This window comes from Montipora capricornis, chromosome 12 (genome assembly GCF_036669925.1).
Source record: "Montipora capricornis isolate CH-2021 chromosome 12, ASM3666992v2, whole genome shotgun sequence".
NCBI lineage: Eukaryota > Metazoa > Cnidaria > Anthozoa > Scleractinia > Acroporidae > Montipora > Montipora capricornis.
The window spans coordinates 13383479-13410242 of record NC_090894.1 but is presented as its reverse complement, the minus strand read 5'-3'; the positions used below and the strand labels follow the sequence as shown (position 1 = coordinate 13410242).

At 36.8% G+C, this 26764-nt stretch overlaps 4 protein-coding genes across 4 annotated transcripts in view; 1 reads left to right on the top strand and 3 right to left on the bottom strand.

The window, feature by feature from the left end:
- The window catches only part of LOC138027403 (TNF receptor-associated factor 4-like), a 62071-nt gene extending 50939 nt beyond the window's left edge, over positions 1-11132 (bottom strand). Inside the window, exon 1 of the mRNA XM_068874978.1 lies at positions 10847-11132. Within this exon, the coding sequence (XP_068731079.1) occupies positions 10847-11019 (173 nt within the window). The 5' untranslated portion in view covers positions 11020-11132. The remainder of the gene's footprint in view (positions 1-10846) is intronic.
- LOC138027406 (uncharacterized) lies at positions 5011-5787 on the top strand. The gene has a single exon (XM_068874981.1). It carries the CDS (start codon positions 5011-5013, stop codon positions 5785-5787), a length of 777 nt encoding a protein of 258 aa, XP_068731082.1.
- On the bottom strand, positions 6048-8519 carry LOC138027405 (piggyBac transposable element-derived protein 4-like). Its single transcript, XM_068874980.1, has 2 exons — positions 7379-8519; positions 6048-7180 (listed from the first exon to the last, which is right to left on the bottom strand). Exons 1-2 carry the CDS (start codon positions 8205-8207, stop codon positions 6291-6293), a joined length of 1719 nt encoding a protein of 572 aa, XP_068731081.1. The 5' UTR covers positions 8208-8519; the 3' UTR covers positions 6048-6290.
- Positions 11133-12978: 1846 nt separating the features above from the next.
- LOC138026058 (inositol-tetrakisphosphate 1-kinase-like) lies at positions 12979-26758 on the bottom strand. Its single transcript, XM_068873245.1, has 12 exons — positions 26515-26758; positions 26361-26385; positions 24452-24577; positions 22710-22827; positions 21769-21867; positions 19687-19730; positions 18795-18887; positions 17331-17400; positions 17131-17204; positions 15434-15520; positions 15078-15159; positions 12979-14283 (listed from the first exon to the last, which is right to left on the bottom strand). The coding sequence occupies exons 1-12, from the start codon at positions 26619-26621 to the stop codon at positions 14171-14173; spliced, it is 1038 nt and encodes a 345-aa protein (XP_068729346.1). The 5' UTR covers positions 26622-26758; the 3' UTR covers positions 12979-14170.
- Between the last annotated feature and the right edge of the window lie 6 nt (positions 26759-26764).

The following is a 26764-nucleotide window of genomic DNA, read 5'->3' as shown; positions in this document are numbered from 1 at the left end:
CAACCAAATTCAAAACTTAAAAACAACTACATGTGGGTACTTCTGTTTGTACTTTCTAAATGAAATGAATAATGGAAATTCGTATTATAATTTACTACAAGTGTTTGACATAAATGATACAATAAAAAATGAGAGATTTATCGAACATTATTTTAGAAATATCTAACATATATATATTATGAAATCGTATTGTGTGAAAGAAAAGAAATTGACTGAATGTACTGAGCCTTCAGGTTACAAAACAACTAAAAATGGTAGACTTATGTTGTTTTATTGTACTTGTGTATCATGCGGTATTAAAAAGACCAAATTTGTTAAAAAAGAGAAACAGATGGGAAACGGTTTAGCCCGTCGTCTGGGGCGGGCTTTTTAGATATTGGAAACAGTCATAGTTTAGGTGAAATGGCTTTTAAAGCTGGTTTAAAAGGTGTGTATAATCTTGGTAGATACGGTGCTTCAAAGGCTATAAAATCAGATTTTGCTAAACAAAAAATAAAAGGTATGGCTAACAAATATCTTGATCAAGCTTTGGACAGTATCACATCAGATTTGTCAAAAAAACTAGATCCATTGCATGGAGGTGCTATTGATATTCAAAAACAATTAGCAAAGCTTGGAGAATTACATTTAAGGACTCCTACTGGTAAAAAATACAATTATTGTGGACCTGGTACAAAACTAGAAGATAGATTGAATAGCAATGATCCAAAATATAGAGATCCAATAAATAAATTAGATGTTGTTTGTCAGCAACATGATATAGCATACAGTGAAGCTGGAGATAATTTAGCTAAAAAGCATGCAGCTGATAAAATAATGGAAGATAGTATAAAAGCAATACCATTCGGACGAAAGCCATGGTTTGCTACACCAACAATGTATGCCATTAAAACAAAAAGAAAGCTGGGTCTCGGAGTTCCAAAAAACGGAAAAAGCCGTCGGGTAAAGAAAACTGGCAAGAAAAATTAGCAGATGAATTACATGCATCCATAAGACGCAACTTTACTCGGCGGCGTGTAATTACGAATCATATTGATGAAATATGGGCAAGCGATCTAGTTGAGATGCAACAATTCAGCAAATGGAATAAAGGATATAGATATCTTCTTATGGTTATTGATGTTTTCAGCAAATACGGTTGGATTATACCATTGAAGGATAAGAAAGGTGAATCAGTCACTGAAGCATTCAAATCAATATTTAAGGAAGGTAGAAAACCACAATATTTATGGGTTGATAAGGGAAAGGAGTTGTATAACAAACACTTGAAGGACTTGTAAGACAAAAATGGGGTACTTATGTATTCAACCGAAAATGAAGAAAAGGCTTCAGTGGTTGAAAGGTGGAATAGAACAATCAAGTCCAAAATGTGGAAACAGTTCACTGTTCAAGGTAATACACAGTATTTAGATATGTTACCAAAATTAGTTAAAAAAGACAATAATACAAAACATTCAAGCATAAAGATGACACCTATAGAAGCATCTAATAAGAGGAATGAAGGTATAGTTTACTTTAATCTATATGGTGATATGGAGCCATTAAAACAGAAACCGAAATTTAAGATTGGTGATAAGGTTTGAATATCAAAGTACAAAAGAAAGGTGTTTGATAAAGGCTACGAACCTAATTGGAGTGAAGAATTGTTCACAGTTGATAAAATACAATACATTAATCCAATCACTTACAAACTAAAGGATCTCAATGATGAAGACATAAAAGGCAGCTTTTATGAGGCTGAATTATTAAAAGCCATACAGGATGTTTTTCGTATTGATAAAGTCATTCGGAGGGACTATAAGAAGAAACAAGCTCTGGTAAAATGGAAGGGATACAGTGATGATTTCAATAGCTGGATACCATTAAAAGATGTTAAAAATATATAAACAGATATATGTATAATATATCAACTCAATTACGGTACATATTGTTTATTTGCTATACGTAGCCAAAAATATTTGATTATTTCTGGCTATAACGCACGTACGAAATTTGTTTAAAAATAAAAATATATAGTATTGGTATATATTAACCAAACTAACCAAAGATATACATAATTGGGATCTAAATAAAGTTGGCAAAACAAGACTCATTGAAATGTTATTACGACCAACATACATCGACGACATAATGAATGGAGAAAGAAATAATTGCTTGAAACTTTGTGGTGTGGAAAATGAACTGGAATATATTCCAAGGCCAGAGATCATCGAATTGATATTACTGAATAAATTGATCAGAAAACACAAAAGAAATCCAAAAGAAAAAACTTGTGAATTATATGAATTCTTTCCAAATGGCCTCCAAATTGTTTATAAGTTGGATTGTCGTAGTTTAGACACACATTTGAAACATATTTTAAAATAAATTCTATAGATCATATATATGGAGAATAAAATTGTTAAGAGAGGTCGTGGAAGACCGAGAGTTTTTACTGACGAAGAGAGAAAACAACATAAAACCAACTACATGTTAAACAAAGAATGGTATTGTCAAATATGTAAAAACAACAAAACTATTCCATGTCTGGTAAACACGGACACCTGAAAACTAAAAAACATAGAAATAATTTAGTATCACACTTACTTCTCATAAATCCTCCTGTAACTGTTTGGTTAGATTAAAACACACTAAAAATATTTAGTTTAAATGATTCATAATTTGGATCCTTTGAATTGAAACAACACTTAAACGCACTTTTTAAAATAGGCTTAAAAATAAAATATATAATGTCATTATATGTTGGATTCACTAAGAGATTTGATTTTTTTAATTAATCAACTTGACCATTTGAATAGACAAAAAAATGAGCTTGAAGATAAAATAAATCACATTAAAAATCAATTTAAAGAAATCAAAGATTTTGACAATATATATTATGAAATGAAAAAATTGATTGAAAAAATTGATTTGGGAATAGGCAATTGATCAAAAAGCACACAAATTTTTATATAATTCAAAAATCTGTTCATTAGATCCTTTGAATTTTGACCAGGTTTAAACGCATACGTGTTCAACTACTTAAAAGAATATCTATAGTCATTATATATGAATTCAGAAGAATCTAACCTTATAGATATGGATAAAAAGAGTCTTAAAAAGCTCAGTAAATCAGAACTGATTAAATTGCTGTTGAAGCAAGAGAAAAAGAAGCCTGAAATCATCATAGTAGATGATACTAAACCAGTGCCAATAGCAGCACCAAGGACTTTAAAACCAAAAAGGCCTATCCCAACACCTCGTAAGAGTTTAAATCAAATGGTCCAAGATTATGAAAACAATATAATTCTTCCACCAATAGAGTTCAGAGATGGATACAAACCAGTGCCAGCACCAAGAACTAGAAAACCAGTTCCAGCACCAAGAACCAAAAAACCAGTGCCAGCACCAAGAACCAAAATAGAGCAAACAGATAAAGCTCTCATAGGGTTCACAAAGTCTTATGAGATAAATATCAAAAACAACAAAGACCCATTAGTTCAACTAAATAACACAAGAAAGGCTATTGCTAACAATATTGAAAACATATTAATATCAATGAAAGGACTAAAATTTGTTGAAACGCTTAAGGTAACATTTACAAAAATGTCAGATGGAGAAATAGTGTATAAGACCGCTTATTTCAACAGTTCAGTTCAAACTATCATAAATAATACAGATATAGACAAATCCCTTCAAGTATCAAAACAAGACATACTAAATAAGATTTCAGTTTGGATTTCAGAGGGATCTGGTTGGACTGTTGAATCAGTCGATAGTCATCATCTCAATATTGTTAAATATGAACCAATGAAAGGTAATAGCTATATTAAACTACCACTTAGAAACAGTTCTAAAAGTTTGATAAACATAAAAAACAGTGACAATGAATGTTTTAGATGGTGTCACATTCGACATCTTAATCCTCAAGACAAAGATCCTCAAAGAATAAAAAAATCAGATAAAGCATTCATTGAAAATTTGGATTATTCAGGAATTGAATTTCCAGTGACTACCAAACAGTACAACAAAATAGAAAAACAAAATGAGATCAACATCAATGTTTTTGGCTATGAAGAAAAACAAAAATATCCCATTTATGTATCAAAAGAAAAGTATGAAGATTGCATGAATCTGCTTATTATAACTGAAAATGAAAACAAGCACTATGTATTAATTAAAGATTTTAACAAGTTCATGTACAATCAAACAAAGCATAAAGAGAGGAAACATTTCTGCATGCATTGTCTTCAGTGTTTCAGTTCTGAAAAAGTACTGATTAATCACAAAGAAAACTGCATCCAAGTGAATGGTACGCAAGCGATTAAAATGCCAACAAAAGACAACAACATATTAAAATTCGATAATTTTCATAAACAGTTGGCTGTTCCATTTGTAATATATGCAGATTTTGAAGCTATCACAGAAAAAATACATGGATGTCAACCTAATAATAATAAATCATATACCGAAGCATACCAAAAGCATACAGACTGTGGATACGGTTACAAAGTTGTGTGTTGTTATGATGATAAATACACGAAACCAGTACAAATTTATAGAGGTGAAAAAGCCGTTTACAAATTTATGGAAGCTATGTTAGAAGAAGTTAAACATTGTAAAAAGGTTATGAAAAAAGAATTCAATAAACCATTAACAATGACTAAAGATGATGAAGAAAAATTCCAAAAAGCCAATAAATGTCATATATGTGAGAAAGAATATAATAAAACCGATGTAAGAGTCAGAGATCACTGTCATATAACTGGTCAGTACAGAGGATCCGCTCATCAAGATTGTAATCTTAACTTTCGAATAACTGACAAAATTCCAGTAATATTTCACAATCTCCGTGGGTATGACAGTCATTTTATAATGCAAGAAATTGGTGAAATAGTCAAAGAGCATAAATATACAAATAAGAAAGGTGAAAAGTGTCAAATGAACATCAATGCAATTCCTAATAACATGGAGAAATACATGGCTTTCATGCTTGGTAATCATCTGACCTTTATTGACAGTTTCCAATTTATGAGCTCAAGTCTTGACAAACTGGTGAGCAACCTACCAAAAGAAGCATTAATATATACTTCTCAAAAATTTAAAGGCAAAAAGCTTGATTTAATGTCTCAAAAAGGAGTTTATCCATACGACTTCATGGATAGCTTTGGTAAATTCAATGAAAAGCTGCCACCGAAAGAAAAGTTTTACAGCATCTTAAATGATGAAGACATATCGGATGAAGATTACAAACATGCTCAAAATGTATGGGCTACATTCTCTCTTAAAAATATGGGTGAATACCATGACTTATACCTTAAATCGGACATACTCCTACTAACTGATGTCTTTGAAAACTTCAGGAAGACCTGTCTGCAATACTACAAACTTGATCCCTGTCATTATTTCACGTCTCCAGGGCTTTCATGGAATGCTATGTTAAAGATGACTGACATTAAATTAAAACTTATGACTGATGTTGATATGTTTCAATTCATTGAAAAAGGTATGCGTGGTGGAATAAGTTACATTGCCAACCGGTATGGAAAAGCAAATAATAAATACATGAAAACATATGATGAGAAGGCGCCTTCAAAGTATATTATTTATCTTGATGCTAACAATCTGTACGGTTGGGCTATGAGTCAATACCTTCCAACTGGTTGTTTCAAATGGATGACAAAAAACCAGATTGATAAGATAGACTTAGCCAAGTATAAAGAAGACAGCAAGAAAGGTTTAATACTAGAAGTAGACCTAGCATATATCCAGAAGAACTACATGATTTGCATAATGACTACCCACTAGCACCGGAAAAGGTTAAAGTAGGTGAAAACATGCTATCAGAATATTGCAAAAAAATAGCGGTTAAATATCGAATATCAACTGGTCTAGTACACAAATTAACCCTTTCACTACTATATGCAAATGAGGCCCAACCTCCCTGTTCCTATTACATAATTAGCCTGCCATGGTGATTTCAAACCCAAATCAAATATATATGCTCAGTAGATTCAGGGGGCAATTAAAGCTAAATAAAGACCAGAGAAATAAAGCTGAGGACTTGTTTTACTTGATTTATAATAAGTATGTACACATATCAATTTAATACCAATGCAATTTACATCGAAAGTGAGGACACGTAAAAAAATTCAAATTTGCCGCCATTGCTATACACATTGCGATTGGTCATATTTCTTAAATTGTGATCCAACTGTTCTCAGCCAGTTGCTTTCCACCAGAAATTTACATATGAAATACAGTGTAATCAATAGAAAGGAAACTTATCGCAAGAATGAGTCAAAAGTGAGTCACTCGGTCTGGTCATGATACAAATTGTGACATTGCGTTCGGCAAAGTGCAACTTTACACAGACTGCACTCGAAGCGTGTTTCCACTTTGTAACCTTTGGGCGTCCTTCGCCCGGCTTTGCTGCATTGGACACACTTTCGCTTCCTTCCTTCCACATGGACAGAAACATGGGCTTCTCTGGCGACGGAATGTTGTTGAGGCTCTTGGGACCTTCGTTTTCTTTGTCGTTGCGAGAAATCACTGATCAGTTGCTTTGCGAGATCAAGCCTAAAATTGATCATTGCTCGATTTGTCTGACCGCGAGTGGTGCGATGAAATGACTCCAAAACAAAAGCGTTACAAACGGCTAAGTTAAATAAAAACCAAAAAATGCAGCGGTACCATTTGCGGCTAGAATAACCCGTGAAATAAAAAGAACGAAGTTGATCGGCTCGGTCAACACCTCCCATGTAAGAGGTGTAAACGTCTGCCACACGAGGCTTCTCAATATCGAGATCACGGCCGTTCCTTCGTCGTTGAACAACACGGGCAGGCTCACTTGGCAAAACATTGGTTGATAAGAAAGATATATCTCTCTTATCATGCCATTTCGTAAAAACGAGTTGGTTTCGCTGGGCACTGACTCTCTCGCCTTGCTTAAGCTTGTTCTTTGAACACGGCGGCAAGTCTTTCCGGTTGCACCGAACAGTTCCACAAGCGTATGTGTTTTGAGCAAGCAAATGTTCCATCAAATTTGTGCTCGTAAAAAAATTGTCAAAAAAAATATGTCTGTATTTGTTAAGAAATGGTGTTGCCATTTTCATAACTACGTCGTAGCCAAGGCCATGTAGACGGGCTTGACCTTCTTGGCTGAGGTAAACAGCATAATAGACCATTTTACAGTTGTTTGCTCAGCGACCAAGCCTATGAATGGCTGCGAGGCTGCCGGTGACCTTGCATTGATACAGACTTCACTGCTTTTATCATGTAAATTGTGTTGTTGTAACGCTAATTAGTCCATATTAACATTACAAAAGCATGAAGGTTTGTATCAAAACAGGGTCACCGGCAGCCTCGCTTCCATTGTTAGGCCTGGTAACTTAGCCACAACTGTAAAATGGTCTATTGCAGACGTAGCCATTTTGGGAATCGGCGGCCATCCAAACTTTTATTCCATATTTTGTTGGCTTTGCGGGCATATACTGACGGAACGAAAGCCGTCCTTTAAAAGCAATCATCGCCTCATCTACGGACAGATTTTTGGAGGGCTCATATGCGTTTTGAATATTATCCAAAACGATGGAAAGGATCGGGCGAATCTTGAAGAGTTTATCGTAATTTGCATCGCCACGTGCGGGTTCCTTGCTGGAGTCGACGAAGTGAAGATACTGGCTAACTTCTTCAAAGCGGTTTTTCGTCATCACGCTGTGGATGCCTGAATTACCAATAAATGGGTCGGTTGACCAGTACATGGCAATTCGCTGAAGGTTGTTTATGCCCATAATAATGCATATACCGAAATAAGCCTTCAGTTCGCGATTTGTTATGTCCTTCCACTTTTGAAGACGTGGCGTGTCTGCTAGCTTTTGCCGAGCATATCGATTCGTCTCCGTCACGATCGTATCAATAACTGAATCTCCAAAGAGTTGACTAAAGAAATCGTTAGGAGACACGTTTTCAGGAACGTTAAATTTTATGGCTTGTTGGCCGCTAAACTCTTCGATATCAAAATCCTCGAGTTCATCTGACCACTCGATAGTGTCACTCGCATTCGAGTCGTTGTCGCTTTCGCTTTCATTTTCATCTTCCTCTATATCACTATCCAATTCCTGAACATCAATATCTGACCCATCGAAATCTGCTGCATTATTTTCTTCATCAGAACTACCAAAAATATCGTGAAATTCCTCAGCGCTTACAATCAGAGGTTCTGCCATTTCTCTCTCAAGCCGAAGCTATGATCAAGATTTGGCTGCTCCCCACCATACACAGGTTAACAAAATTTATGCGCAGTTGTGTGGATTTGATTGGTCAATATGTCCTTTAACAAAAGGAGAACAATGCAGGACAATAAAACTATCTCTGGGCCGGGGAGGGACAAGCAAAAATAGTCATGCTCTCTTGGCCGCTTTTGGCCGCTTTAGGAACTCAAAGCCATTTCCGGTTGGCCGCTTTTGGCCGCTCCAGTAGTGAAAGGGAAATACCAACATTAAATAAAAAAGAGAAATATGTGCTCCATTACAAAAACCTTCAATTATATACAGATCTTGGATTAAAAATAACTAAAGTCCATCGAGTACTTGAATTTAATCAGTCACCGTGGATGAAGGAGTACATTGACTTTAATACTCAGAAAAGAACTAATGCCAAAAATGCTTTTGAAAAAGATTTCTTCAAACTTATGAATAATTCCACATTTGGGAAAACAATGGAGAATATTAGAAAGCAAGTAGATGTTAGATTGGTAACTGATAAAAACAAACTATTAAAAATAGCTTCTTAACCAACTTATGTTAGTAGTAAAATATTTAATGAAAATCTAGTAGCAGTACATGAGATTAAAGAAACACTTACTCTAAACAGACCAGCATATGTGGGTATGTGTATCTTGGATCTGAGCAAGACGTTAATGTATGATTTTCATTATAATTACATGAAACAAAAATACGGTAGCAAAGCAAAATTATTATTCACAGACACAGATAGTTTGACTTATGAAATTAAAACCAATGATGTGTATCAAGATTTTTGGAATGATAAATACAGATTCGATAACAGTGATTATTCACAAGATTCACAATATTTCGACAGGACAAATAAAAAAGTAATCGGTAAATTCAAAGATGAGGCAGCAGGCGTACCGATAACCGAATTCGTCGGATTGAGATCAAAAATGTATTCATATATCAAAGACAATCATCAAAATAATAAAACAGCAAAGGGTATTAAAAAAAATGTCATCAAAAAGAACATCACTCATAAAAATTATAAAAACGTACTGTTTAATAATGAACAAATGCATCACACAATCAAAACAATCCGAAGCAATAAACATCAACTTGAAAGCTATAAACTCAACAAAGTGTCATTATCTTGCTTCGATAGTGGTGTGACAAGTTATGCATACGGTCACTATAAAATCAACACACCAAAACAATCTGAATGATAAAGTTTACTTAAAGTTTACTCATAAAGTTAACTAAAATATCACGCTATGGTGATTGTTTCCGTTTCATTTACTTATGCAAATATTTAAAAACAACCAACTTTTTATCAAAATGCTTGTACTTCTGATAAAAATATCAGAAAATTACAAACGAGATACAATTCTGATTGGTTAGAAAAATCATACGACCGTTTCGTGATGACTAATGTTCCTGGGGGAACCCCCCATTTTTATGACATCATCGACTTCCTGTTTTTCTCAGAAATTTAAGCAACACAAAATCAATTACATTGAAAAACGCGCTTGTACTATTCTGCTTTTGTTAGGTATAAAACCGCAAAATGGAAAAATGCGCTGGTACCCCCAAGTCCTATACTTGGATACAATAAATTAATTTTATGCAGCAAACAAATGGAAGAAATGGGCAGGAACCATATATCGCTTTTATATGGTGTGAAATTGCATAAATGGAAAAATGCGCTGGTACCCCCAAGTCCTATACTACTGATATCTGTTGAGTACGCACGACGAACATTCAGCGCGCTATAACCATATTTGGACATTGTCACATTGTGTTGAATAATATTTAAGAAATAGAAAACATGTACCGTGTTTCTATCGAGTTATAGAAACACGAGTGAAAGTTTGGGAGACCGAAAAATGCTGTGGGATATATGTACATAGAAGCAACCCAATGCAAACTCTCATTGTACCTGAAGAAGCTAAGGCTGGTTTGGCCAACCGAAATATAGCACATTGCTAAATCAAATCTACGTTGTATCGGCTCTTACTCAAAATATTTAGTGTTTCAATTTGTAATAAGGCCGATCAGATCAAGCCAGTTTGATCCAAAGTACACCGACAGGAGTATTGTCCAAGGTTGCTTGCTTGAAAACGCTTAGATACGCTGCGACAAAAGGTAATACAAGAAAGAATGACATTTTGTTTCGAAAAAATTCGTTTTGTTCCTGTTTGCTACTCTTCCATTAAGTTGCTCCTTTGTGACTTTGTTGCAAAAATCCCGGTAGTGAATTTTCTTGCATTGCATGCTGGGAACGGCGTGTACCACAACTTGTGCTCTTGCCTTGCTTAAAAGACTTCCTATCCAAAATTTCCAAATTCGATTTGGTCAATTACGGCAGACCAAGAAGGGAAATAAATCGAGAGACTGGAATCAGTTGCAAGATCGATTTTGCTTGGTTTAAATGATGTGAAGGAAAACTGAACAAAGAGAACGTTAAATGATTCGCAAAATATCATTAATTAAATAGTCAAGTCAGAATGTTTGCACTCGACCCTAGTCTCCGTGTGCGGTTTTGTTAGTTTTTCTGTTTGCTTTTTGATATTTCTTTTCATTGGTAAACTTTGTAGCACGGCCAACATCGCTTAGAATTCCAAAGCACTAATTACCTTGTAAAGTGTCTGTCAATGCACTGTCTACAGAATCGATGACCGCACGACTCCGTTTGAACAGGCCTCTTTAGTGGCAGATGACATATTGGACAAAGCAAATCATCTTCCACAACCTCTACAAACTCGTCATCGTATCCACCAAATGAAGAAATCACTAGAGCTTCCGCCATGATATGTAATTATGTTTGTTCTTCTGGAGGGGTGAATAAATACTTAGGGTTGAGGTCAGCCACGGATGACGAGGAATTTGTCTTATGTCAAAACTGCTAATATTCAATGTACATTAAACCACACTACACCACAACTCGCGTGACATTTTAATACTTTTGTCCGCATGAAAGCTCGTTGCCGGGGATACAAATCAACACACTGCTGTTCGAGAGAAGCAAAACCGCGCAGAAACTTATGGATACCGCACAGTAAAGAAAACAAGAACTATTCAATATACGATAAAACTAGATTATTGTCATATCTTAGCTGATCATGGGTGCAGGAATGACTTAGTGATGAGAGCAGAGGGGTGAAAGCACTCACCTCCCACCAATGTGGCCCGGGTTCTATTCCCAGACTCGGCGTCATATGTGGGTTGAGTTTCTACTTTGCACCGAGAGGTGTTTCTGCTGGTACTCTGGTTTTCCCCTCTCCTCCAAACCCAACATTTGACTTGATTTCCGTTAATTTGTTGATTTCAGCTTTTACAGTGTCCTCAATTAGCGCTCGCTAGAAGACTAGACACTTAAATAAAGGTCATCTCCGTTCCTTTTTCCATGCCTGTCTGATTTCATAGGATACACACAGTGAAACGTAATTGTAGGCAAATGTTTTCCATTTTGGCTACGGAGGATACACATTGTTGCGAACTACAATGTAGTTTTCTTCTGAACAAAGGATACCTTTGAAGCTAGTTAAGCTACAATAACTCGATATCCAATCAAGACCTAAACTTACAAGTTTGTTTGTTTTGCTTACATCGAATTCTTCAAGCTCCTTATATAGCCCTTAACTGTAGCCGGAATACCTGGTCAGTGAAACACACTTCAAAAAATTGCGACTACGTGGATAAGCGGCTACTTTGTTACGCGCAAACTGTGGCTAAGCGGCAACGTGGGTCAGTTCAAATAATGGCAAAACCACTATCCATATGTATTCTTTGGATTGCGCTTTGTTGCTCAAAATATGAACTTATTGACTGCGTGGGCGCGGCCGGAGGGAAAATATTTAGCTCGGGGCCATGCTGTACGGACCGAATGTAGGTTCGCGGGTGAAAGCCAAGTATTTTCCAGACCGACCATACCTGAGTAGGTCAATATTAAAGTGTTGCAGTTTTCATAAAAAAAGCAACGAATTTCCACAGACAACTTATCAAATATGTTGTCTCTATTTCCCGTTTGGTTGTAAGTACTGAATCAGGCCCCAGTTTTTCAAACGACGGATAGCGCTTTTGTCTTTTTCTTTACTGAGGAGGAGAAAAGGAGGCTCTGCCGAATCGCGTCAACTCTTTGAAGCCGCCGCAGCCCAAACTTCTGGACTAGTCAATCTTGTTTTCTCTTGTCAAACCGGGTTTTCCAGTGCGAGCATCCGTTTAGTGACAAAACCAATGGTTATAATAATTATTGAGCCCTCTGTGCCGTGAAAAACGAAGATGGGGGCGAGATCTGGCATATTAGGCTTGGGTTCGAGAGTGTATCCTGGAAACATCATGTTTCAGTGCAGCGCATAGTCAATAAAGATCTTACTCCATTCGTGCGGAGTCTTTCTCGAGAACGCCAAAATCGAGCAAGCAAAACTGCTAGCAGGGGGTTGGAATCCGCGCCAGACATTTAAATTCTGCAGAGTTACAATTTAGCCTGCAATTACTTACAAGCAATAAAGAACGGGGTCAACATAACATAGATCATAGCAGCTTGGTCATGAAGTGTTGTAGGCTATCCCTCTGACAGTACCTTTAGTTACAGCCAAGGCTACGCACGCGCATTAGGTATGGACAGTTAACTTTTAAGTGTGCATGCTCAAAGCGAAAAACTTCCCCGTCCTTTTGCTAAATGCCCCTAAGTTTCCAAGAGAAAGTCATGCTCTGGCGAGGAGTGAAGATCCCGCAGTTGTAAGGCAAACTCAAATCAAGGCAATGCTTTCATGTCACAATGGATTTTTAATTCTTGAATCTCTATTCGTTAACAAAACTTTAATCTTTATGTACTCGAAATAGTTTTATATCCAGGTTCAACTACTTATGGCACAACGATTAATAAAAATTTTACAATGCTTTGGCCCACAACGTGATCGAGTCTTTCTGTTTAATCCTTTGCTCATGGTCAACTGAGTAAAATGTTGCAACTTTGTTTCTCAAATGAATGAGCTACAAGTTTAGTCAAAGTGTTATTTTAAATCCTCGCATGGAATTAACGCGATCCAATTTTGAAGTCTTTGAAAAATTAAAATATCTAGCTTTAGTTGATGAGGCGAACAGTTCATTTGATAAGGTGAATGGACAGAGGCCTATCAATTAGAAACAAATACCTGCTGTTCATATGAATTATTCTATGCTGGATATGAACGTGTTTTTAAGGAACCTTTTCTTCACCAGTTACAGAATAGATTTTGTTAGTGTTTTCACGATTATATTGGAGATTCACTTACGGATAACAAAAGATCAAGACTCAGCCTCTTTTTCATGCCGTTCCAGTCCAGGTCACGTGAATAAGCCACTTTCAAAAATACCATAATACTCTTTGTTTGCCCGCCAAAATTTTGCATAAGCGTTTTTTGCAGTGCTGTTTCTCCTGAGACTCATAAGATATTTCAAAGTGGACGACACTTTCAGACTTAAGAGTCCCCTCAATTTGCTTCCCTCCATAACCATTTGAACAAAAATTTAATTCAGTTTTGGCAAGCCCAATTTTAAAATTTATCATGTGAGTGACCAGATTCAGACTATTTGATTGGCAGAATACCTTGTTAAAATTGATGAAAATAAGATACGAGATAGTCAAAATAAACTTATTTTCAAGAAAGAAATTGTTTTTTTGTTTTGTCGAGAAAGGCTGTTCTTCTAAAATGATCAAAGTCGGGTTCCGTGCTTTTTTGTGGTGTTATTTACAAATAGAGGTTAAAAAGAACTTATAGTTTGAGGTAATAACAAGGTTGTTTCCCGTAATGAGACTTTATTTTCGGTAATGCATAACGAATTGCCACTATTCCAATTTATGAAATCCTCACTGTGACGTTGAATATTTAACAATAATTATCATAATTTACCCACGAAAGTGGTATCCAGTGTTAAATGTACACATCAATGTATCTAGTCCTTGAGAGTGAATATTGTCAACTAATTAAAATAGGAGTTACTGATGTCCTTTCCTTTTTGTGTGGATTGTTGAGTAAATCGTGCACGTATTTTGCAAAATCAACTGGAAATGATGGCGCTCCTTCATAACCTAGCAAAGGAAAGCAAAGTCAGATAATTATATCAATCTTTTGGAAATTAAGACAGCCACCTTAATTAAAAAGACCTGCTTGTCAATTAACTCAGCCAATGAAATTTTTGACTTGGCCTTAGTTTACCACTTTATTTTAAACAGCTTCGACATTTTATATATATTATTTATTTACAGATTCAGTATCAATACTAGGTGGACAGAACAGTTTCAGCCCTTGGACTCCATGAATTTGACTATACTGTCTGTTTTGCTGTTATATGGTCTTATAGATCAGTAGTCAATTCGGAAGATTATGCTAAGCCAACAACATTACTGAAGGAAAGGTCAGACCACAACACCGGGAACTACATGCCCTACTCTTTTCGACTAGTGTGTGGGATCTTTAACGTCCCACAGATTTTATGAACATTGAAGGGTTGTGAGACGGGCGGGGCCTACGGTTTATGGTTCTTATCCGAGAAGACTTGAAAGTCTAACCATTTGTAGCCCGCAAGCAAGCGCTCTTCCGTTGAAAATGGCGCGCAGTCGAGATATAAGGGTTTGCCAAGCACTCCTCAGTTTTTTAAGACCCTGATTGTTGGTCCGGCCGGAGTCGAACTCACGACCTCACGCATGGCAGGCCGGTTCTCAACCAACCTATCTCTGGTTTATACCAACAACACAGCTTCTTTGAAAGAATGTTTAATGGGAAAAACCCTCAAACGACATCGTTAAGCAACGCAACTGCCTCCCTCCTCCAATTCCCTAGAAACTAAGAAAATATTAAACAAAGCAGACGTCCAACTACTTACCAGGAAAATAATTTATATCGATAACAACATGGTGTCCCGTTCCTTTTTCCACAATGATGTCAATACCAAACATAGTTAAGTTCTAGAAATGAAACAGAAATAATAAATGCTTAAAAACAATGAAAAAAGCAACAGCATCGAAAATGCCCCAAAACTGCACATTAAAAAAACGAAAAAGCAAGTGCAGATCTTTGCACATAAAGTCATCCCTTTTCCATTCTCCCTACAAAACAACAACATGAAATTTAAGGTTTCATGAACGTTAGTAGCTAGGATAAGTTTCTCATCTTCTTTACAGCTGTTGTTTTTGAATGAGACAGCAGAGAAAGCTAATTAAAAGAGGTGTAGGACCTTACCAACTTTGGTTGTAGCTTTCGCACAAGTTTCAAAACAAGGTTTTCATCAGGAGTAGTGACACTGTCATCGTTATCATCGTCATCCAACTATTAATAAAACCAAAACTTTCTTTTTATTATTAAGGTTGCTTTTTTTACTGTCAATCATATGCAAATTGTTTTAATACAAAAACAGTGTTTTTCCACAGGTCTTTGTAACCAAATTGCTCGTTGCGCAGTCAACAAAATGTTTAACAAATCATATATGCCCTTTCCAGAATGTAGGCCATGACTACACCACATGCGTTTCTTCCAGTTGTTGATTACATGCCGTAGATACTGTAGGTGTATTTCCTGTTGGATTAGTTAGAGTCTATTATGTAAGAAACTACTACTTGTGAATATCACACCTCTTGACGCCAACCAGTTTACTTGACATTCCTCTTCGACGCCCTTTTTTAATAAAATAATTTAACCACACGTATATTGCTGACCAGTAGCTCCCTCCTCCAATTGGTGAGCGGTTTCGTACGAATACTTATAACTGTTTTGTTACTGGTTGACGCTTTCTAACTAAGCAAACTGAGTGTCAATGTGTGTGTTATGTAAGATCTTGCACAATTTATAGCGAAGCTCCGCGTGCCAAAGCCGGGTGCGCGGAGCACCACTGGTAAGACAAAATAGTAATCCATCTGTGCTTTGGTATTCCAATGTGAAACTCTGTGGTGAAACCAGCGATTTTTGGCGGGAACATCTTTGATATTGGACATCCATGTTATGGTTAATTGACACCTGTCAAAACAAGGTATTCCCTGTCCAGTACCACGCGATCATCTCGCGGGCTCAAGTTTAAAGCTCATCTATTTCAGCTTTTTTTAAAGTTGACCACTGACCAGGTACTGATCTTTGATTGGATCGCAGGGTCAAGCCAGGTTAACTTATTGTAAGAATAAGTGACACAGGGGCTCCGTGCTTAGGCTTGGCTAAATCTGGTCATAATAATTAAGACCAAGTGTTGTAAAAAATAGGACCTAAGGTTTATCATCCTTCTATATGAAGATCTAAGAATCTAACCATAACAGAGGGAGCACTCTAGATGCCAATCTAATTTCTTAAAGCTGTCAATCAAGCTCACAACAATCTTGGCACCTAGCATGCTCATACATGTACCAAGAGAAGCCAACGTCAACCAGTAACAAAACACTATTTGGGACTTTGGTATGATCAGTGGACAGCTACAAGAATAATATCATTTACAGCAATAATTAACAAACAAATGCTGATTGAGATTGAAATAAAAGATGTTATCAAGAGACCCAGTAAGTACAGTCACTATATTTCACACACACTGGTGAACTGAAGGTCAACTACCAACAAATTGGCACAATTAGAAAGGCCTCACAATATCAGACTACCACGTGGGAGACCCTGAATTCAACTCCAGTCATTCCCAGCTCTGATAGGGACTTAAATAACTGAAAACAAAACGTACAGCCATTGTAATTAAATCTTCAAATGGCCCAGTGTTTATTGACGATAAACAGAAGGCCTTTTCTCAGATCTCTTGTTCACAATTTTAGAGGGAATTTTCCAGTGTTGTGGCCTATCTGGCAGAAGTTGATAATACCAAGTGGAGCACCAAAAACTATTGTAATCACCTTGCACCTCGGAGTCCATGCAAACAATAAATAAAAAAGTAAATTCAAAAGTTGACTCACCTTACTAAGATAAGACCCTGAATCTGGTTTGGAAACATCATGCGATGAGAAGAATATTGTCTTCCTATCTTTTGCTATTGACAGAAAAAAACATCACAGTAATATTACATGGCAGTTATTAGTGGACCATTCCATCAGCAACTGGAATATCTGATGAATTTTCCCATAAAAGGTTTAAAATCCTGCTGACCAGTACTTACCATCAGTGATATAGAAATTCTTGATGGATGGCCTTTCCACAATGTAGTGGTTATTGCCTGCTACAAAGACCTGCAGAAAGCATTGGCATATTTACTTAATTCAATTCAATTAATTTACTAAACAAGACATAGAACGGTTTTCAATTGGTGTCAAAGGTAATTAGAGAATTACTTTGGTTTTGCATTACTTCACTCAGTGATTGGTTCAAAGTTTTGCGCCACTTTCTCAACCAATCAGAAGTGAAGTTACCAAAACCAATCGTGGTTTGCGCGTGCACATTTTCCCGCGCTTTGTGTCAGCTATGTGTAATTCCTTCAAGTTTTGATTGGTTTACTGGATTGTCTCCATCCTTTTTGATTGGCCAAAGTAATTACGTTGGTTTTGGTTTTACGACAGTCATTTGAAAACCGCTCTAGAATCAATAATAAGAAGAGGACCTCTCAGGGTGAGACAGTGACAAAAGTCAATATCAAGGAGAACATCATCAGAAATACTGGTCTGTTAAACAATTTTTTTTGGAAAAATGCAGAGAAATATCAGGTAGAATTCCACAACAGTTTGGTCTAGCTATGGAGAACTAATGCACAGAGTTCAACAATATTTTGGGATCAATGCAGAAAAATATCAGAAGGTTACACATGCAAACATTCTTATTTTTCTTTTGCTGTTGAAGACTTTAAGTAAGATTTTTGTCATGTTGAGGAGAAAAATAAAAAAAGGAGTTAAGCAATATTTTGTACTTGTTGTGGAAAAATCTGACAGAGAGTTACAAAAAATATTGTGGTTTTGTTTTAGAAGAATATGATTAAACAGTCAAACAATATTTTTGCTTTCACTGTGGGGAAACATCAGATGAAGTTAAACAACATTTTGGTGTATTTAAGGAGAAATATCAGACAGAATTAAGGAAGATTAATTTTGGGCTTGTTATGGAACTGTAGAGAGGTAATATAAAAAGTACTGCTTTACAGATCTTAAGAAGTTTCATTCATCATCCCAGTTAAGAGATGCACTTTTGGCATTACTCTCCTCTTGGATCTTTCCTTTCACAATGTCAACTGCTGTTTTTGTCAAAATCTTTTCACCACGAACTTAAGAAGATAGAATGATCCTTTTCCAAGGTTGCTTGTGAAAATAAAAAAGGGTTCAAGTTGGGAACATATGATTTAGGCAGAGCCCAACTTAAGGTAACATGCACCTTTTGGTTAATGCCAGAAATGAGTTGTTCATTCATTTGTTAACCTATTATTAAATACCGGAGCTGGGAGATGCACTTAAGCAATATTAATGTATTTCAGTAGTCATTTAAGCCCACAGATTCATGCAATCCGTTAACCCACAAAGTTTCAAGTAGGTCAGTGATTAGATATCACAACTAGACTTTGAAGGGTCCTTGGATTTTTGTTGGTCCAGAGTTCATCTCTTGTTTTCACAAATCTCACTCACAAATTATTATAACCCACCTTAAAAAGCACAGCATTATGATTCACAAACTGCTGAACAACACAAGGAGGCATCAGATCCTTCAGTCCTTCCTCGTTAAAAATAACTGCCATCTGAAACCATGCAGTCAATGTACGTAAAGACAGTAGGGACAAATTTGCCGAGAGCCCTCATCATTTAGTACCAGTGCATTGTTAAGCACCAGTGGCTCAGATGGTTGAGCACCGGGGTGTGACGCGGGAGGTCGTGAGTTCAACTCTAGCGGGACCAACACCAGGGTCTTTAAATAACTGAGAAGAAAGTGCTGCCTTTGAAAATTCACTAAGGACGTCTGCAAGTGGTTTCTAGTCTTCTCGGATAAGGATGATAAACTGTAGGCCCTGTCTCACAACCCTTCAATGTTCATAATCCTGTGGGATGTAAAGAACCCACACACTTGTCGCAAAGAGTAGGGCATGTAGTTCCTGGGGTTGTGGTCTGTCTTCTGTGATGTATCATGGTTGTGAGGGTAAATGCTCGGAGATACTAGCTACACCAAGCCACTCTAAACTAAAATCCGAGGGTAAATGAAGATATATGATATGATATGATCACAATACTTTTAGCATGTGTCATGGTAAGTGTGCTTGACTCCAGATCGAGCGGTCTGGGTTCGGGTCTGGCCGGGGAAATTGTGTTGTGTTCTTGGGCAAGACACTGTAAACTCCTACAGTGCCGCTCTCCACCCAGGTGTATAAATGGGTACCGGCGAAATGCTGGGGGTAACCCTGTGATAGACTGGCATCCCATCCAGGGGGGAGCAAAAAAAGATTACTCCTAGTCGCTTCATGCCACAGAAACTGGGATAAGCTCCGGCTCTGATGGGCCACTTCGCTCATGTAACACGTTTGTTTCATGAAATTGTGGAATTACCTCGTGGCAAGACTCAGATCCGTGTCCAATGACTGTTTTACACACTGAAAAAGTCATTGACAAACAATATATTATACATAAGGTGTCAAAAAGGATTCAAGATGGAAACATTGTGACATCTCAACAAGAACTTAAAAGCAAGTGATATAAACCTAGAGGCACAGTTCAACATGCCTATTAATGTGCACATTTTTGCAGCGCCACTCTTTGTAACTACATTCATGCAGGCCTTCTGATATTACGCGATGGTGCGATTTCGCACAATCGACCTCAAATCGCATCCGATCGCACAATTCACGAAAAATCGCATAATTCACAAAAGGACGCACAAAATTCATAAAATGAAACATAAATCAACACGTTTCTTAGAAATTCCTGCATAAATACGCCATTTTTAAGATGATTTATCTTGGAAAAAGGCTTAAAAACCTTTGTCACCTTTGATTTCGTAAACATTCGAAGTTCTCAAGTTCAAGGCTTTATTTTTCATGTCGGGACCTGGTACGAGTCTCCTTCTATTGGTGCAACACAAGCAGTTATATACACACCACTGAAATGACACGGTTGCCTTCTCTTAGAGAAGAGATTTGTGAAAAATAAGCGAAGTTGTAAATTTTTCGGCAAAATGTAGTTTCTTTCGTTGAAAACTGATAAAAACTTACTCATGGATAAGTTTGTTGTGAAAACGCTCGCTTTTTCTTCGACGAAGAAGGAAGTTTCCACCTTCCGCCCAATCTGACAGCTCACGATCGAGCAAGAAAGTACCTCACAGGTACGCTCCACGTGGACGATGGACTGATGTTTTTCTTGTCGAGCAATATTAGGGCCTTTTATACAAGAGAAAATAAGCCACGGCTTACTCTGGTCACGGTGTACAAAAGACGCAAAAGGAACTATTAATACGAATATATATTCCCAGGTCAATATAGGCCGCGGCTTGAAAAAGACGTGAACGTAGATTTTGTACCATTTATACGGGGTGAACATTCGAGTCTTCTGTAAGCCGCGGCCAGAGAAAGCCGCGGCTTATTTTCTTTCGTATAAATGGGGGTATGGCCCAATTGTGATTGACCATCTTCGGAAGTTCGTGGTTGACAATCACCTTGATCATTCACTTGGCAGTTTAGCTGTGTCCTTTCAACTTTTAACGTGGTACACCGGTAGTGCAGAAGACCTCATTTTTTTATTTATCCCAACTAATGTCGATCGAGATACATAATTACTGTTCCTTTGTGTTCAAAATGTCTTTAGGGTACCAAAAAAGTGTTTTTCTTAACCTGAAACCTTATAAAACAAGCTTAAAATTGCTGAGAAAAAAATCGCATAATTTACATTATTTATCGCATAATTGGCCTTTCTAATCGCACAATCTGCCCTGAAAAAATCGCATAATTTGAATTTTTTAATCGCACCCTATCAGAAGGCCTGATTCATGTAGCTTTCACCCTGAAGTCCATGAGGTACACATAGATTCTTTCATGCTTCAACCTGCAGGAATATTGCAACTGACCACAAAAAAAAGCCAAAACTACTGGTTTGAAGGGCACTAAAAAAGAACCTGTTTCAAAGCACTTGACAGAAAAATGCGATTATTCTAATCAACCCATGGATATGCCACAACATGCCACCTGCACAGGTATGCAAATTGGAGACTGAGCTACTGATTACTGATTCGAAGATATTTCTCAAAAATGACAGTCAAATCAGAAAAGTCTGGGGCAAAACATTCTTGGGTGAAATAATTTGAGGTTCCTTTGTTTTAAGCAATATCAAGGAATCAATGTAATAGCATCACTTTGCCACTTTTCATCTGTTTCAAAATTTTTAGATGCCATATTGCCATGATTTAGAGCAAAAAAGAGGCTAGTTCAATGAAAGGGTGAAAGAGTACTGTACAATGAGTTTAAGACGATTTGGTCTATGAGGGTCGCTTAAGGGGTGAATGAATGAAATATGATGTTGATAAAATCAAATCAGCCAAGGCAAATTCCATCTGAAGTTTAGAGAGAAGTGCCTTTGTTTCTACGTTGACAGAGACAGTTGACAGCTATGCAAAACACAAACTGTATTAAGGCAGCTTACCCATAGGGTATGAGACCCCGGCATTTTCAATTTTCATTAAGTTTTGTTTGAAATCCAGCTCATCGATTTGTGCAAAATTTGGAATAAGCACCCTTACTCCTAAAACAGAAAACAAACAAACGTAAATTTATAACAACCAAAATCAATAGTAAGTAGTGCTTCATGAGAGGGACAGCTGGCAAGATTATCTAAGGTCACATTGCATACAAAAAAAATGCACTAATCTTCAAGTTGGTAATAATATTTTGATATTACAGAAAACTTATTACCGTACTTTGTAAAACTCACTGATAATTTCACAAGTCATAAGTACAATGGCTCACCTCCTACATAGAAATAATTATTATATAGATATTGATGAAATACCAGGATTTCTCCTTTTACTAAAAAATCATATCTTCACCGCGCGCAGTGAACATATCATTTTTATCTTTTACATGTGAGGATATAGGTGTTGTCATGGTAACCAACAGGATTAGCCAATAAAACGCGAGCTTTCTCTTCATTGTAAGATACTTTTGTGCCTTAATATAATTCTTCTCTACTACATTAAAATTTTTATTGCACAATTTTACATTATCATAAAGTTGTTTTTCATAACTTTCATATTTTGTTTCATATTACACATCATGCGTGTTTTAGCGGTTGTTGACCACTTTTTCATCATTTGGAAAATGGATAAAACAAGTTGTTTTAAATCTAGACATTTCATCAATATCTCGTGTTTTAGCAGTTGGTGACCACTTTTTCATCATTTGGAAAATGAATAAAACAAGTTGTTTTAAATCTAGACATTTCATCAATATCTCGTGCTGAAGTATCTCTCAGAGATACTTGCAGCACTCGAAGATAAAATTCATATCCCCGCGGGGCCATGTAATATCCTCTATTTATCATATTACCACATTTATAATTTGAAATTCTATTTTTGTATAACCAACCTTCCTCCAAGATTTCACATTCCTTCATAATCTGGTAACTTGTTGTTCTGTCAAACAATTTTCTCACAGATTCCATTGGATCAATAACAATGACTTCTGGGTGATCATTGATGTACATCTGAAGAAAAAATATTATTATTTTTAAATTTTTTATAAATTTCACAAGAAACGTTGCACCCTACAAAAATAGCACCCAACAGTTCACACAGTGATAGACTCAAGAAAAATAACCATTTTGTGTACATGTAGATTATCCCAGATACATTGCCATAGCAACCACACATGTACAACTAGGATTGCCAAAATCAAAACAAAAATAGTCAAATACAGTCTTACTATTTTCAATAAAAAATAGTACAGCCAAGAGCAATCAAACAGGGATGGAACTTTCTACAATTCAATCTCTCCTTGAGAATCAATCACAACAATTTTCTTGAGTGTAATGGTGTTTTAATTTAAGTCCTCAAACGGGAAATCCTAAACTCAAACGTTAGGAGGAAAGGGTTATTATAATTGAGAACTTTAAAAAAATGCCTGTTTCTATCATTTCAAATAGACCATTTACAGTTGTGTGCTTAGTTACCTGGGCTATGAATGAAAGTGAGATTAGAGTTGACCTTGTTTTGATAGAAACCTCATTGCTTTTCTTGTGTAAATTCCAACTAAAATTAGCATGATAACAACATCATTAACATATACCGGGTTTCAATTGAGTGTCGTAAAACAAATAGCGATTGAAAGTGATAACTTCAACCAATCACAGCAGGTGCAAACAGCGCCATTCATAGCAATTCCATGTAACTTGCTCAAAGAATGGGAAAAATCGCATGTGCAAGTTGCGATTGGTTTTGCTCTTCCTTCTTATTGGTTGATAAACTGGCGAGAGATTTCTTAACCAATCACTAAATGTAGCAATTGCAATCGCATAATCACTTTCGACAGTCATTTGAAAAGTGCTCTAAGAAAAGCAGGGAGGTCTGCATCATGACAAGGTCAACATCAGCCTCATTTTCATTTAAAGGCCACATAACTAAGCACATGACTGTAAAAAGGTCTATTGTACTCAAGATCATGCATTTTAAGTACAGCTAATTGGGTGGAAATTGGTCGAGGTTTTGTGCATTTGTACAACGACCAAAAGCTCTTGCAGAGACAATAGACAAGCATTTTGTTGTTTTAAGCCATTGTGCATTTATTAAAAACTAGATTGCTGGATCACAGCATGTTCTACAGTTTAGATGAAGCCCCCAGATCATACAAGCCATCACAGCCACCCAAATGGAGAACAAGGAGGCCAAATAAATTCCACGAATGCCCATGCAACCCCTACCCCCCCCCCCTTCCTCCCCCCAGCACCCCATCAAAAATGCACGTTTCTTGAGCATAAGGCTACCGTCGGAGAGAAAGGCGGGCCCCATCCCCCCTAAATCCATCAATGCTTAAGAGCAGGGATATGTAACATAAGTCCCAATTTTTTACAGTGTAAGCCCAAAATTTCCTTACACTTTTGCATATTTTTGATTACTGTAAATCCTTCTCAGCTGGATAAATGAGTTGGCAGCCGGCTCTTAGCGACATCCTCATAAGAAACTGTCATAAAATGGACAGTCCCTTGCCATGAATACAAGGTGGATCTTGGATCTTGGATCTTTGATCCGCAAAATTAGTAGTAATTTATTCTTATTGTCAGGTATAATCTCATATTCATCACACACACAAACACATGCTTCTCAAACAACAACCTCCACTCCTTTTAATGTTTTCATGGCATCTTTGCTTCCCTTTATGGCAGCTGCCATATACTCTGTCAGTTTCTGAATGATCAGGTCAAATGGTCCTTGTTCCTCTAACGATCTGTCCAAGTCAACCTGAGTAAATTCAACAGTAAGATGACTAATTAAAGGGGAAATTATTAAAGATCATGGGTTTCAATAGGTACTGCACCGACGAAAAACATTGACTACTTCACTCAAAGACGTCAGCTACTTGTTTTCCCTAAATCAAAGTAAAGATTACTTATTAAAGACAGATTCTTTCAAACCCAAATTTAAAATTCACTTTCACAATGACAACAGTCAGTTACTCTACACAAATTAACCAGTTGCAACTTCAAATTTTAATGAATTTTATTGAAACCCCTTGTTCCCTCAGTGATTCCTTTTAAAAACTTGCATGTGTTCCCCTTGCATGTGTTGTGGGAGGCGCGGTGGCCTCATGGTTAGTGTGCTCGACTCCGGATCGAGTTGTCCGGGTTCGGGGCCTGGCCAGGGACATTGTGTTGTGTTCTTGGGCAAGACACTTTACTCTCACGGTGCTTCTCTCCACCCACCCAGGTGTATAAATGGGTACCAGCGTAATGCTGGGGGTAACCCTGTGATGGACTAGCATCACATCCAGGGGGGAGCATAAATGCTCCTAGTCGCTTCATGCTACAGAAACCGGAGATAAGCGCCCGCTTTAATGGGCCTTCAGGCTCGCAACAGAGACTTATGTGTTCTCAAGCTTTTTCTCAGCTTTTTGATCCCTTTGTGTTCCCTTGTTCCCTAAGATATTTTTGTCTCTGTTCCCCTGTTCCCAGTTCAAATTAGCCATGTTCTCTTTTTCCCCCAAGCCCCCGGGAGGGTCTCTGCTGTACTTTTCCCTAGAAACAGACAAAAAAACACAGGAATGACAGCCTGGCCCGGGTTGCTCAAAGCATGGTTAGCACTAACTGGCGTTAAACACCATGGAAACCTACAGGTTTTATCAATATCTCTTAACCAAAAGTTAGTGCTAACCAAGCTTCCTGCAACTGGCCCCTGGTAACTAGGATCAAATGAAGAGGGCACTGAATGTGCAGCACCTATTTTTAGTAAGTAGCAACTATTTTTAATTTATAACAACTACTTTTAACTTGCAACAACTATTTTTAATTTTCATCAACTAGATCTTTATCGATAGTACATTTTAATTTTGGCAATATTTTACACTAAGACGACAGGGCACTTATTTCTGTTGCTTGTGAGGATTTTGACAGAAAAAAGGTGAATGGAAAGTTTCTAAAATTCTGAGTAAAAAGGCACGCTAAATAAAGAAGCACTATGGGCAAAATCAAGTAATTTTCTAGCTAGAATTTCTTTAACTACTAAAAAGTAAAAATTATTTCGTCAGAGTAATTAACCAACCAAGCAAAGAGGATTAATTCTAATACGATAAAACTAATTGACAATACAAGCAAAGGCGAGATAATATAGATGCAATTGACTACGCCCCCAGAGAATGAAAACAAAAGTCCTAAGAATCGTAAATTTCAATTTCTGACGCAGTTTCTGAAATTACTTAAATTCTAATCTGTTTGCTCGAACAAAACCCCGCGACTTTCATTTCAAAAGGCCCAGTTGTGTGCAAATTCGAAGCAGAAGTTTTTTTCTGGATCACGTCTTTGCCAATTTAAATTAGTTAGCCAAAGAGCTTTTAAACTTTTCCAGGCAACTATAATGTGAGATAGGACCTGCTTATGAACTTGGTTTTCGCATACGATACTGAATACAACTTTGAAAAGTTAATCATTAGGAGAAAAGACCTAAACAAAATATTTGACGTGATTAATTAACCAAAGATATTCAAGGGATAGTCCGTTTACAAATACAAGAAATGTATAATGTCACTTACCACGATTAAGTCGATTCCAGTTTTCCTGTAAAGATCGAATAGGAAAAAAAAAACAAAATTTAAGCCTGGCGAAGAAAGAAAGCATCGGCAGAGGTGCGAAAACATAATAATCCACATATCTGAGGCATCAAAACAAGCTCAAAATAAAACGTGCCCGCATAACTGAGCGAAGGTATCGAAAATGGATTTTCTCATCTTACGACGACTCAGTAAGAAGCCGACTCGCTTCCGCTTGAGATGCCCGTTGCTGTTCTGAAACATTATCAATTAATTGATTCGTTTTCAATTATGTGACAATCTTCCAAATTAACGGAGAAAATATCATTTCGACAAAATAATACATATGCCATCATGTTTTCAATCACGACTCCCATGTGAGCGAGCCTGCGAGTAAGTGTCTAGCT

Coding starts and splice junctions, on each gene's coding strand:
- LOC138027406 (XM_068874981.1), top strand. CDS start 5,011: ATGAGCTCAAGTCTTGACAAACTGGTGAGCAACCTACCAAAAGAAGCA.
- LOC138027405 (XM_068874980.1), bottom strand. CDS start 8,207: ATGGCAGAACCTCTGATTGTAAGCGCTGAGGAATTTCACGATATTTTT. Junction 7,181..7,378: donor CAATAGACCATTTTACAGTT/GTGGCTAAGTTA, acceptor TTGGTCGCTGAG/CAAACAACTGTAAAATGGTC.
- LOC138026058 (XM_068873245.1), bottom strand. CDS start 26,621: ATGTTTCAGAACAGCAACGGGCATCTCAAGCGGAAGCGAGTCGGCTTC. Junction 21,868..22,709: donor ATGTGAAATCTTGGAGGAAG/GTTGGTTATACA, acceptor TTTCTGTTTTAG/GAGTAAGGGTGCTTATTCCA. Junction 15,521..17,130: donor CAGGGTCTTATCTTAGTAAG/GTGAGTCAACTT, acceptor TTTTATTAATAG/TTGGATGACGATGATAACGA.